At 40.2% G+C, this 13,610-nt stretch overlaps 1 protein-coding gene across 1 annotated transcript; it reads right to left on the bottom strand.

The window, feature by feature from the left end:
* Positions 1-3,491: 3,491 nt before the first annotated feature.
* Positions 3,492-6,653, bottom strand: LOC308395917 (lysosomal alpha-mannosidase-like; the record flags this gene model as incomplete). The annotated part of the gene is made up of 5 exons (XM_080880967.1): positions 6,555-6,653; positions 4,645-4,818; positions 4,375-4,568; positions 3,806-3,938; positions 3,492-3,700 (listed from the first exon to the last, which is right to left on the bottom strand). The coding sequence occupies exons 1-5, from the start codon at positions 6,631-6,633 to the stop codon at positions 3,492-3,494; spliced, it is 789 nt and encodes a 262-aa protein (XP_080737093.1). The 5' UTR covers positions 6,634-6,653.
* Positions 6,654-13,610: the final 6,957 nt, after the last annotated feature.

Raw genomic sequence — 13,610 nt, 5'->3', positions numbered from 1 at the left:
CACAGCAGACCTGCAATACAACGATGAATAACAGGAGTTACGCCTGCGTTTGACAGGTCAAAATGTCACAGGGAGCAGTTCAGTTAAGTTTCATTCCCCTCCAGAAATCACTTCATGCATGATTATCAGGAACCTTTGAGTAATGACAGCACTTAAGTGAGTGTTTCCTTACCATGTTCCACTTTGTCACCAAGTTTTAGGATGAGAATGTTTTTTTTCTACTTCTATTTTTTTTATATCGTTGTTATTATTTCTGTTGTAATTTGTGTTTGTTTTTTGTTTGTTTGTTCAGTTTTTCAGCCTTGTTGCATTTTTTTCTATTTCCGTTGTGTTTTATTCAACTTCTGTTACATTTTGCAGGATTTTGCAGCTTTTTCTATTGACGGGTGTTTTCTTCAGGGACTCCATATTATTATCTTTAAAACTGCATTTGAAACTTAATGCTGAGCTTTTACTTTCTGCAGTTGAAGTTATCTAAAGAAACTGTGTGTGGGTGCAGCTGAAAAAACGTCTTTTGGCAAATAACACAGAAATTCTGAAATCCTCTACTGCTTATATCAAAGAGAATAAAAGAAACCAAAGCTAAACTCTAAAAGATTATTTATTTCAGCTTGTTTACAGTTATCCACACCTCACAGCTTTTTATGGGTTGATAGTTTTCCTGATCCAATCTGCATACTCAGGATCACAGAGGTCCATGAAGGCAGCCGGTGCTCTGCATACAAAGTCTGGATCTCCCACAAAAGAAGAGACCCCATAAATCCTGCCATTATGAACCACTCCTCCACCAGAGTCTCCCTGCAAGACAGAAATACAGTTTCCCAGGTTTATAAAATCTTTCTGTATTTTGAATGTTTAATAAATGCAGCTGTGAGCTGAGGGATCATGCAAACTCACTCGACATATATCTTTCCCAGGACTTTGTCCACAGAACCAGTGCTGATAGCTCCTGACTCGGTGGACCTCGGGGAATTATTTCTGTAAAATATCATTGAGCTCTGTACAGCTGACAACCTCAGTCTCTGCACAGTGAAGAGAGGGTGATTCACCAGGTTCTAGAAAAAAGGGACAATTAGTTCAGCTTAAAGCACTTTTTTAAAAAATGATGCAGATTTGTATTTTATGCAGAAATGCAGCAGAAAGAAATAAAATGGTCTGAGCTCACAGGAAAAGCTTGTTTTTGCTTTGAACACATTAGAAATGAAGAAAAATACAATTTCAGTACAAATATCTGCAACATCTCTTTACTAATAAAGTAACAGTTTGGATGGTTTGTTTTCTTTTTTCTTAATACAACAAATTTGTTAAAAATCATCTTACTTCTTTTCTCATTAGCTAGTCCAGTGGTGGCACCATAACCTGCGTCCTCAACTCTGGAATGACACAAGAAGTGTTTGGACGCTTTTCTCTCCTTTTTTTTGTCAGTTACATACAAATACATATATTGATTGTTTTGCACGTTAACTTTGAAATGTTGCCCTGAGGCCTGTACTATGAAGCAGGATCTCATCTCTCCAGGTAACTTCAGAGTTCTATATGAAGGATTTTGACTTCTTACCAGAGAAAATTGTAAGAGTAACCCTGACCTGCTGTTATATTAGTTATGTCCTTTATAGAGTTTTAGTCACCACTTTATCATCACGCACCACACCTGGCTAGCATGCTTGCACTGTGCTTGCTCAGCGCATTGGGACACCATTCAAGCTCACTGCAGCACATGCTACTTCCTGTTTTAAAGGGCTTTGTAGCAGCCCTTGTTACATGCGTGGGCACGGAGCATGAAGCAGAAAGCACAGCTTAAAAGAGAAGTTGATATACCCGGCGGCGTGACACTGACTGGTGTTTTACACCCTTTTTGGCTCCTACCTCAAAGCACACTGTGCGCTGTCGATCTTACGTGCTGCACAGTAATGTTTAATATTTAGTATTTACAGTTATATTCCCATATATCATTGTGATGTTGTTTATTCTATTGCTCTCGTTTTCTTCTGCTTGTTTTCTTTTTTCATTCTCAGCAGGTGAAATTAAAAAAGTATCTATTGTTAGCTAGTTTATTGTTTATTGTTTATTTATTGTGTCATTCTTTCTCCCTGTCCTATCCCCCAGTCATGTCTGTCCCGTCTTTAAAAAACAAAAATAAAATAAATACATAATTATAATAAAGGTCAGTCAAATGGACCAATATGGCAAGGCCATGATGATCCACTTGGTAAAGTAAATCCACTTGGCATCTTTCTTGGCCTTCAGACAACAATTCTGATTGCTAAAGATCCAAACCGGACAACAAAAAAAACAAACAAAAACAAAACAAAACATTTCTATGAAAAAAAACAAAACAAAAACACAGAAAACCGTACATTTGCACTCAATGCTTGAACTTAACGCTGCTACTGTATTTGTTTTTGTCCCTGTTAGCCTTTATGAGCAGTGGCTCAGGAGGCACAGACCATCTCCACGTGTTGAGCCAATATTTTATGTATATTTACTTAGGTGATTATCTTTTCATATACAGATATAGTGTTTTAATGGGGTATTTATTTTAATGAATATAATCATACATAAAAATGTGAGCAATATCATTTATATAGATCTGTTTTAGTGCTGTGATTCCCCACAGCATGCCCCAACAGAGATCCCAATACCTCTGAGTGTTTTCAATCTGAATGAAAATAAGTAAGCAGCGGAAGGGGAGGCCACCGGTGTTCATGAAATCAAGCTTCATGAATTCAGCAGAGGCTTGTTTAGGATTTTAGATTTCTCGTTAATTCAGGAAGAGAGAACAAAAGCTCTCCTATTATTCTCTTTGTGGCTGTTATTAAATTCTGGCGACGATGCAGTGATATTGTTACAGCCCTACTCTTTACATCTGATTTTATTTTTTCTCATTAGGAGTTTTCCTGTTGAAACATTTTTGGCTGTTGTCATCGTCTGTGTGCATTGTCTGTGTTTCCAGGCCAGAAACCGTAGCGGACAGGTGGGCTACGTCCCGGAGAAATACCTGCAGCTGCCCTCCTCCAACAGCCTGCTGAGCATGCTGCAGTCGCTGGCCGCGCTGGACGCCCGATCCCAGTCCTCCAGCAACTCCACCGAACCTGAAACCGAACTCCCAACCGGCTCCGTCACCTCACACTATTCAAAGCACATTTATATGATGGCTAAAGTGGTGAATGTGGATTATTAAAGGAGGACATTGCATTACACTATCTGTAGATGTCTTTATTATTGTGATCATGACAGGTTCATAAAATAAAACCAGACAGGTTGAGAAAAAAATTATGGGGACCTGCATGAAGATATGCTGACATTACTTGAAACAAGAGGTTCCTACTGAAATTTTACATGTCATGTTAGCTAGTCACAGCTGTATATGGGCTGGGATAAAAAGCACAGCATCCCTTCTGCTTCCTCTTTTTCTAAATCAGAAAGCGTTGTTTGATGTCTTTTGATTTAACATGAGCATTTTTTTCGTAGTGTTAGTTAAACATGCGGTGTTAAGAACACCACGTGACTGATAAATCAGTGTCTCTGTGCGCCAGTGTGGAGTTGTGTCCAACCTGACTGTTGGCGATGACGAGGAAGCGTCCCACCACATCATCAACATTATAGTCTTCAAGATCAGGATCGTCTCTGATAGGTGGGTCACTGCAGAGCTGGTCCCAGCAGAAGCCCTCAGGAGGGTTGTAGCCATTAGGAAGGATCCCTGTTGGTTAACGGGGGCAAGCGGTTAAAAAATAATGTGACACCGTCCTGTTGCTGAGTCCAGAAGTCATTAACATAAAGGGATGAAGAAAGAAACTTTGCATACCAGTAAAGAGGTCAGCCATTGGAGGAGTGAGGCTGTCGGAGGCTCTCCATAGAAGCTCCTGCTCCTTATTCCTCATCCTGCGAGCCCGGTCTTGATAGTCTAGACGACCAAAGAAGAAGCCATCGAATCCCATCTGCAGCAAAAGACAGACAGTTAATGGTTAAAGGAAAGTCAAATGGAAAGCCAGTGAACTAAAGTGTGCCTTCATGTAATAATGCAGCATTCTGGAAATAAGCCCATTTGATTCATTGCAGAGCAGCAAATCTGATAATGACGATACAGCCAAAAATTTGTAATGAGAAAACGGAGAGTCTTTCTCGACGTGAGTGCTACCTTCTAACTCTAATTAGCCTCAACTCTCTTCTTTAACTGATAAATTCTCCCATTTTAAGTCTCACTAGAAATCAGGCCTTCCTTAAGGTGACCAATTATGCTCATCCTTCTATTCTGCCCTATACTGCTGATATTAAACATGGCCAACGTTTGAAAGTGTGACAGTGAATGAGCTGAGCAATTCTGAAGTGTGACTCGTGCAAAACTCGAAGAATAAACATAAAGAGCTATGCTACCTGTGCAAACATGGAGGCGTGTTCCCGGGCGTGGCCAAGGGGGTCGATGTGCCAGGCGACGCGGGGACGGCCACAGGCTCCAAAAGTCTCATTAAGGAACCTCAGACCAATGGTCATCTGGTCAATGACGGCGCTGTAGTGTGTGGCAGCCTCGTCGCTCATACACCAACCACCATTCACAAATTCCAGACGGCCTGCGGGAGGAGCAGCTTTTGGTAAGGATGCACTGAAACACTTAACGCAGCTGTATAGTACTGAATGGGTATTTACCTTCATTAACCAGCTGTTTGACTGTCTGCTGCATGCTGGAGCTCTGACTCTTCCACCAGTGGTAGAAAAAGGCCGTCTCCACATAGATGAACCTCCTATCTGGATTCTTCCACAACTGATCCACAACTGAGTCCAGGATGTACTGAACACCAGCGTGCTGGATGTCATTACGATCTACGCGCACAAATGTGCACAGATTTAGGACAAAAGAGACGTTATTTTGTCAATGCTTCAAGAAGTGGTCAGAATTTAGTTGCTGTGTGTCACAGTTTGAAAAATATTTATTTACACTAACGTATCTTAACAGCAAGAAAGTATATGTGCTCATCTGCATTCATGCATATGCCCAATCAAACCACCCTCATTGCAGATGAGTTCTGCTTACATATTAACCCAGACTGGAAATCAATATCAGATGACGGTCACCTGCACAACACCTGGCCTTACAACTTACTATAAACAACATGTGACATTAAAATATGCAAGCTCGACAATCAATTCCACTAAAAGCATAAAACTCTAAAGCAATGAAGAAGTAAACTGTTGCAGTAAACAGTACATTATGAGGCAGCGTGAAATACACGACAGAGTATAAAATTAAACGAAGGTGTTTTAATATCGTCTTCTGGTACATTTCGACAGTGGCTCGGGCCACTTCGGGGGTGGGGTGCCCTCGGCCTCTCGGCCTGGGGCTCGGTCACTCTGGCGCAGCTGGCTGCCGGCGGAGCTCACGGGCAGGTCACTGCAAACCCCCCTGGCTTCTGCTCCACAGCTGCTGAGTGACCCCTCATCTGGGGCTCTCCTCAGCTCTTTCTGGGACAGTGGCACAGCTGCCCCTCTGTTGGTCTTCCTTGGTCTCTTGTGCTCTGAGGGCCTCTGGATGTCTGGAGTCTTGATCTCCTCCATACCTGCTTCATGCCCTGGAGGACGGGGCTGTGGCCCCCCACACCCTCTAGCAGATCATTACATGAAGGAACCTTTTAAAAACAAGCGCGCTCATGCTCACAGGTGTACACACGAGTGCTCACACACACAAACTACACCCTTTTTGGCTCCTACCTTAAAGCACACTGTGTGCTGTCGATCTTACGTGCTGCACAAAAATTGTTTAACATTTAGTATTTACTGTTATATTCCCATAGATCATCGTGATGTTGTTTATTCTATTGTTCTAGTCTTCTTCTGCTTGTTTTCTTTTTTCTTTCTCAACAGGTGATCCAGGAAAAGAAAAAGAGAAAAAAAAGGTGATGAAGCAGATTTTCATTGTCTTTTCTCTCTATCTCTTTTCTCCTTTTTCTTTCCCTCTCCTTCTGTTAACTTTCTTCTGAACTTTTCTTCTTGTTTTTCTTTCCCATCCCCGAGTCCAGTCTGGCCTGATTACAATATCTTAGAATAAAAATAACTAATAAAGATCAAATAAACTATGACAATCAAGTGGGCCAGTATAGCAAAAGGCCCACTTGGGAAAGTAAATCTGTTGGGCATTTTTCTTGGCCTTCAGACAATAATTCTGATTGCTACAGTGCCAGACAGGACACAAAAAAAAAGAAAAAAAAAGATACATTTCCACATTTCGCACAGCCCCAACAACAGACAGTAGTTCGAACATGAGTGATGGCTGTCACTCCAGTTCACATTCAAATCAAATCCAGAGATCATGTGAATGAACCACCATTAAAACACATCATAGGGCTTTAAAGCAGGAGGATAACGCTGCTGGTCACAAGACCCACAATCACTTGTAGCAGCAATCAGGAAGATATTTAGTACCAGTCAATAGAGCAGATTAACTTGCATCAGCAGAACTACTAGAGTAAATAGAAACATATGCAAACATTTGACAGAGTAAACACAGAGCAGGAGGTTGGCTAATAGCTTCACAGTGTTTTTTCTGTATGTGTCACACTGACCTCCATAGAAGTACTGGTCCACAGTCTTGAGCCAGCCAACGTCATCATGTGTGTGCGGGACCAGGTGGACATTCAACATGCCCGGCTTGGTGGCATGACATGACTGCACACAGACACACACTCTATGAATACAGCTGTACTGCTCTGTCGGAAGAGTCATAATGTCGACAAATATTCACTCCAAAAAGTGATCGTCTGCCAAAAATATTTTCTTTCTTTCTTTCTTTTTAAATTATAAATATGTATTTATTTGATTTGATTTTCGGTTGTTACAGACGGGACAGACATGACTGGGGGATAAGACAGGGAGAAAGAATGAAAGAAAGAGAGGGGGAGAAAGAAAAATAGAGGGGAGAAGAGATGGTGAGAAAGGTACGCAAGATCGACAGCGCACAATGTGCTTTGAGGTAGCAGCCAAGAAAGGTGTAGTTTGTGTCTGTGAAAACCCGTGTGTCCGCCTGTGTGCACACCTGTGTGCACACCTGTGTGGATCAGCATGCTTGTATTCAGTTCAGTTCAGTTCAGTTCATTTTTATTTCAAACATTTCAAACATGTGCCTTCACAATCATTACAAAATATCATTCCATTATTTGTTTGAAAAGGAGTAGGCTGAAGTATTTACTTATTTGTCCCTACCCCCTCAAGTTTTACCTGTCATTCATTTAATTTTTTTTTTGTCTTAAATTAAACAAACAACATATGAAACATATAAACATATGAAGTAAAACAAAACATAACATACATAAATCAAAAACAAGAAATTAGCAAGCCCCACCACAGTATAGTTTCTTTCATATGAAAAATACAGAATGTGTATATTTGCAGATACACAAGTTATGGAAAAACAACAAACCAAAACAAAACAAAAAAACAAAAAAACAACCAAAAAAGAACCGCAACACCATTACCAGCAACATTACCATCCTGGGTTAACCCCGTTTTCTTCATTCTTATACTTATTTAAAATTAGGTTTTTATATTTTACTTTAAACTGTTTTATGTTTTGACTGTCTTTTATTTCTTCTGTTAGACTGTTCCATAATTTAACTCCTGAAATTGAGATTGACATAGTTCTTAAAGTTGTTCTAGCACTTTGTATTTTTAAATTCCATTTCCCTCTTAAGTTATACCCACCTTCTCTTTCTATGAACAATTTACAGATTTCTTTGGGAAGCAATTTATTTCTGACTTTATACATTATTTGCGCTGTTTTAAGCTTCACCAAGTCTTGGAATTTAATAGCTTGCATTTTGACAAAGAGTGCATTTGTATGGTCCCTGTACCCTACATTATTTATTAATCTAATGGCCCTTTTCTGTATTATAGTTATTGTTTGTGTGTTACTTTTGTATGTGTTTCCCCAGACCTCTACACAGTAGCTCATATATGGCAGTAGTAAAGCACAGTATAAAATGTGCAGTGCTTTCTGATCCAACATATGCTTTGCTTTTCCCAGGACGGCAATGCCCCGTGCCAATTTCCCCCGAACATAAGTAATGTGTGGCTTCCAACAGAGCTTGTGGTCAATGATCACCCCAAGAAATTTTATTTCATTTACTCTTTCTAAATATACATTGTCAACACATATTTCTACTTCGATGTTTTTCTTTTGGTTTCCAAACAACATAAATTTGGTTTTATCGAGATTCAATGATAATTTATTTATATCAAACCACTTCTTTAATATCGTTAATTCCTGTGTGATCATTTCCAAAACCTGTGGCAATTCCCCACCTGCACACAGTATATTTGTGTCATCTGCAAATATTACAAACTTTAAAATCTCCGATACTCTGCAGATATCATTTAAGTACATAATAAACATTTTTGGACCCAGTACTGAACCTTGCGGTACTCCACAAGCTATATCCATCAAATTAGATTTATATTCATTTATTTGTACATATTGTTGCCTATTCCCTACATAGCTTTTTAACCATTCCAAAACCACTCCCCTAAACTTTTCCAGTTTTTTTAATAGAATTTCATGATTAACAGTATCAAACGCCTTCTTTAGATCTAAGAAAACTCCGAGCGCATACCTCTTATTATCCATACATTCCGTTATCTTTTCCATTAGATCTATCAGTGCCAAAGCTGTTGATCTGTTGTTTCTGAACCCATACTGACTATCTGTCATTAATTCATATTTTTCCACAAAACTGTCAAATCTTTTTATGAAGAGTTTTTCCAGTATCTTAGAGAACTGGGAGAGTATTGACACTGGTCTATAGTTTGTAAAATGATGTCTTTCACCGGTTTTGTAAATGGGAATAACTTTAGCAACTTTCATTTTTTGTGGAAAAACTCCTTTTTGAAACGACAAGTTGAATATATATTTTAATGGTTTTACGATACCATCAATAACTGTCTTTACCGTTACCATATCAATATCATTCCAGTCTGTACTGGTTTTGTTCTTAAGTCCTCTAACCATGTCATAAATCTCTTTCTCTTCCACTGCTCTTAAAAACATTGAGCTACTATTCCTTTCAATATTTTCACCAGTGTCCCTTTCTATTCCATCAACCTTTATTTCTTCTGCCAGTTTTGGCCCTATGTTTACGAAGAATTCATTAAAGCCATTTACTATCTCCTCCATGTTATTAATACTTCTTGTCCCTTCTATAAAGTACCCAGGGTAATCATTATTCCTTGTTTCATTTTTGATTATTCTGTTTAATACATTCCATATATCTCTTGTGTTATCTTTATTGTGTTCTAACCTTTTAATGTAATACTCTCTTTTACAGGATCTCATTATATTAGTTAATTTATTTTTGTAAGTTTTATACTTCATTTCAGTTTCTATTGTTCTCTTTTTTATGAATTCTCGATATAAGGTATTCTTTTTTTTGCTGGCATTTTGTAGTCCTTTTGTCATCCATGGTCTTCCTGCATAGTTGTGTTTCCTATTGATTTCAATTACTGGGCAGTTTTTATCAAGTAATGTGTTAAATGTTCTTAAAAATCCTTCGTAAGCTTTATTAACTTCTGTTTGTTCATATACAATATTCCAATCTTGCTTTAAAAGTTCATTTCTAAGACAATTTAAGGTCTTCTCTGTTCTTATTCTTTTGTAAATAATCTTATGTCCATCGTTGTTCACTTTATAATGGCAATTATACGATGCAAAGACTGGTAAATGGTCACTTATATCATTGATTAACAGCCCACTTTTTATCTTTCCTTCTATTATATTTGTAAATATATTATCTAATAGAGTTGCACAATGAGATGTTATTCTGGTCGGTCTTGTTATCAGTGGAAATAAACCGATGCTGTACATGGAATCAATAAATTCTTCTGTACTCTTATTATGATTTGGATTCAATAAGTCAATATTAAAGTCCCCACAAATAAACATTCTTTTCTGATTTATATTTGTAAATAAGTCCTCCATATTATCCTTAAATATCTCAATCTTAGATCCTGGTGTTCTATATATACAACTGACAATTAGGTTTTTCCTTTTTTCTATACTTATTTCCACTGATAAACATTCCATCACTCCATCAATAACAGTTGTCATTCTTCCCATTCTTTTGTACTTTAGGTTTTTATCAATGTAAAGTGCCACCCCACCTCCTTTCTTGTTGATCCTGTCTACATGAAGGAATTCATATCCATTTATTTTAAAGTCTTCTTCTTTTCCAGGAGTTATCCAGGTCTCCGATATGGCTATCACATTGAATGGCTGTTCAAACTGTGTTATGTAGTCTTTGATGGATTGAAAGTTTGCATATAAGCTTCGACTATTAAAGTGAACCATTGTTATACCCTGTTCTACCTTGAATTCCTTTTTAAGTTGCTCATTTGTATAATAATTGCATTCATTTGTCTTATTGTTAAAGAAATTACAATCAGGATCTATGTTGCTGTCATACATCAATGTCTTATTTTCAATATCTATATGAGTTGTTAGTTGAAAATTGTCAGACATCTGCGTTGGTTGTGCACTTGGACGGTCACATCATATTTAGCACTGCTTTGCATTTATCAGTTATATTTTTCTAGTTCAGTCATCTCTTTGATGACTAGAACCTTAGCCTGCTCTGGTGTTCCATTTAACTTAATGAATATTTTACAGTCTATTCAAAAGGTTTCTCCATGTAACGATCTGCTAGGGAGTGTGGGGAGCCCCCAGACATTCAGAGGCCCCAGAATACGAGGACCCAAGGAGGACCACCAGGGGTGCAACCGTGCCACCCTCCTGGGAAGAGCTGAGGAGAGCCCTAAACGAGAGGTCACCCAGCAGCCACAGAGCAGAGGCCAGAGGGAGTTGCAGTGGCGTGCCCGCGGGATCTGCCGGCAGCCAGCTGTGCCAGAGAGAATTGGGCCTCAGGCCCAGAGGCTAGAGGCCTGAGTGCACCCCACCTCCCGGAAGGGGCCCAGCCGGGCCACGGGCACCAGGCCCTGCCAGTTGGCCACCAGGAGTGAGTCGGCACATACATGAGCGCTCAGCCCCAGACACCAAGAACCACCAACACACCAACGTCTGAGGGCATCAGCCACTGGCAGGGAGTGCAGTGAGGGGAGATAGGCCTCCAAACCTCGGAGAGCCTGAGATGTTCCCAGAGAGGTGGAGTCTAAGACCCAAGCTGACATATAAACACAGACGGTGCATTCCCACCCCCATATACACAAACTCACCCGACGTGGAGACAGACACAAAGAGTCTAACTCTATATCTCAGGTCCAGGTACCCCCGCCCTCAGAGGGGCAAACCGGACCCGGACCCAGGAGATGTAACCCTTCTCTCTGGGGTGGAGGAAAGCAAACCGCCTCCTTATCTGCAGCAGCAGGGAGGCCCCGCATCCCAGACCCCAATCTGACGGCCAGCACCTCCTCCCAGTCCCCCTGCCCAGACGGTTAACAGAACGGGGGTGAGTGAAGACCCCAAACCTCCCTCCACCCGCTCATATGTAGTGTTGCTGCGTCCTGTTCTTAAGTGCATTTAATTATTACTGTCTGTAATTTTAAAAAGCAAAGTTTTCAAGAAATCAACATCCAGGTTTGCAGTTAAAGCCACAAACTCAATCTTCTACCAGTTAATTGTATAACAAACAACCTCACCAGATCTAATAGTACAGGAACAGATCGCTCAGGATTTGACAGGACCAAAACAACATCATCTGCATATATATTCCACAATCACATAGGGATGGGGGTGGGGGGTGGGGCTCGTGTTTAGAATTAGAATTAGAATTAGAATTCAACTTTATTGTCATTGCACATGCACAGGTACAGGGCAACGAAATGCAGTTTGCATCCATCCAGAAGTGCTTTAGTGATATAGATATATTACAATATATAATAGCAATAATATAGATATGTGGCTACAATGTAGCTTGCCATCACCAGTGTGTGAATGTGTGTGTGAATGGGTAAAAAAAAAAAAGAGGCAGCACGGTGGCACGGTGGTTAGCACTGTTGCCGCACAGCAAGAAGGTCCTGAGTTCAATTCCAACATCAGGCTGGGGTCTTTCTGTGTGGAGTTTGCATGTTCTCCCCGTGTTTGCGTGGGTTCTCTCCGGGTACTCCGGCTTCCTCCCACTGTCCAAAGACATGCAGCTTGTGGGGATAGGTTAATTGGATAATTCAAATTGCCACTAGGTGTGAATGGTTGTCTGTCCCTGTGTGTTGGCCCTGCGACAGACTGGCGACCTGTCCAGGTTGTACCCCGCCTTTCGCCCTATGACAACTGGGATAGGCTCCAGCGCCTCCCGCGACCCTGAAAAGGATAAGCGAATGGATGGATGGATGGATAGATATGTAAGTATATTACAGAAATGGGTCTATTATGGTATGTTATAATGTACACGGTATGAAGTATGTTGTGAATATTCTATAACTATAAGTATGTACAGGCTGTAGTGAGTACAAGCTATGAACAGGATATAAATATGAAAAACTATACAGAATATGAAATAATGATACTGATGTTTGTTGCATTTGAAATTATCTGACAGTTAAAATGTTTTATTATTTGTATTGCTCAAAATGACAGCGTGTAATCTGTTATCAGACTCAACTGGCTTCTCTCAAAAAGTAAAATAAGCCCCCCCACCACTTTAATCACACTCTAGATCTTGTTTTAACATACGACATAGAAACGGAACATTTAACAGATAACTCGTAAGCTGGAGATGAAATGGTGTGCAAAAATGTAGTAGATCATCATTTAGCCTGCTTTATTAAAAAAGCCCTCCATAAAGCTAGAACATCTTACTATTCATTACTGATTGAAGAAAATAAGAACAGCTTCTTCCCATGTGCTGTCAGAACTCTTAATGCAAACTAAAAGTATGAACTGACTTCCCCAGTTCATCCACTGTGATGCTGCTATTGATTAGCTATGTGCAATATCTCAGTCTTTCCATGTTTTGTGCAATATTTTAGGCTCATGTGCCATATCTCTAGTGTGTGCAATATTTATGGTCCTGTGCAATATTTTGGTCTCAGTGGTATCTCAGTGGTATTACCACCCTAAACGACCATAGCCCCTCCATCCAGCCAGCGATCGTGGCTCAAGAGTTGGGAGGTCGCCTTGTAATCGGAAGGTTGCCGGTTCGAGACCTGGCTTAGACAGGCTCGGTCGTCGTGTCCTTGGGCAAGACACTTCACCTGTTGCCTACTGGTGGTGGTCAGAAGGCCCGGTGGCGCCAGTGTCCGGCAGCCTTGCCTCTGTCAGTGCGTCCCAGGGTGGCTGTGGCTACAATGTAGCTTGCCATCACCAGTGTGTGAATGGGTGGATGACTGGATGTATAGTGTTTTGGGGTCCTTAGGGACTAGAAAAGCGCTATACAAATACAGACCATTTACCATTTCACCCCTATTTATTTTATTATATAACTGCCCTTGTATACACCCACAATGTTTCTGTTTCAATGTTTCTTACGCATACACCATGTATATAGTTGGTTATTTTTTTCCCTCGTTGTACATTGTTTTCTCTTCTTTACTTTCATTGCATCTCCAGCCCAGTACAGCTTAAGGGAAGTTGGGACAATGTAAAAGACTTTCTTTAGGCAATTGCATTTGAATTACCTAAA

The sequence above is a fragment of the Rhamphochromis sp. 'chilingali' genome (genome assembly GCF_963969265.1).
Source record: "Rhamphochromis sp. 'chilingali' genome assembly, chromosome: 4".
Taxonomy (NCBI): domain Eukaryota; kingdom Metazoa; phylum Chordata; class Actinopteri; order Cichliformes; family Cichlidae; genus Rhamphochromis; species Rhamphochromis sp. 'chilingali'.
This window is presented reverse-complemented; position numbering and strand designations above follow the sequence as displayed.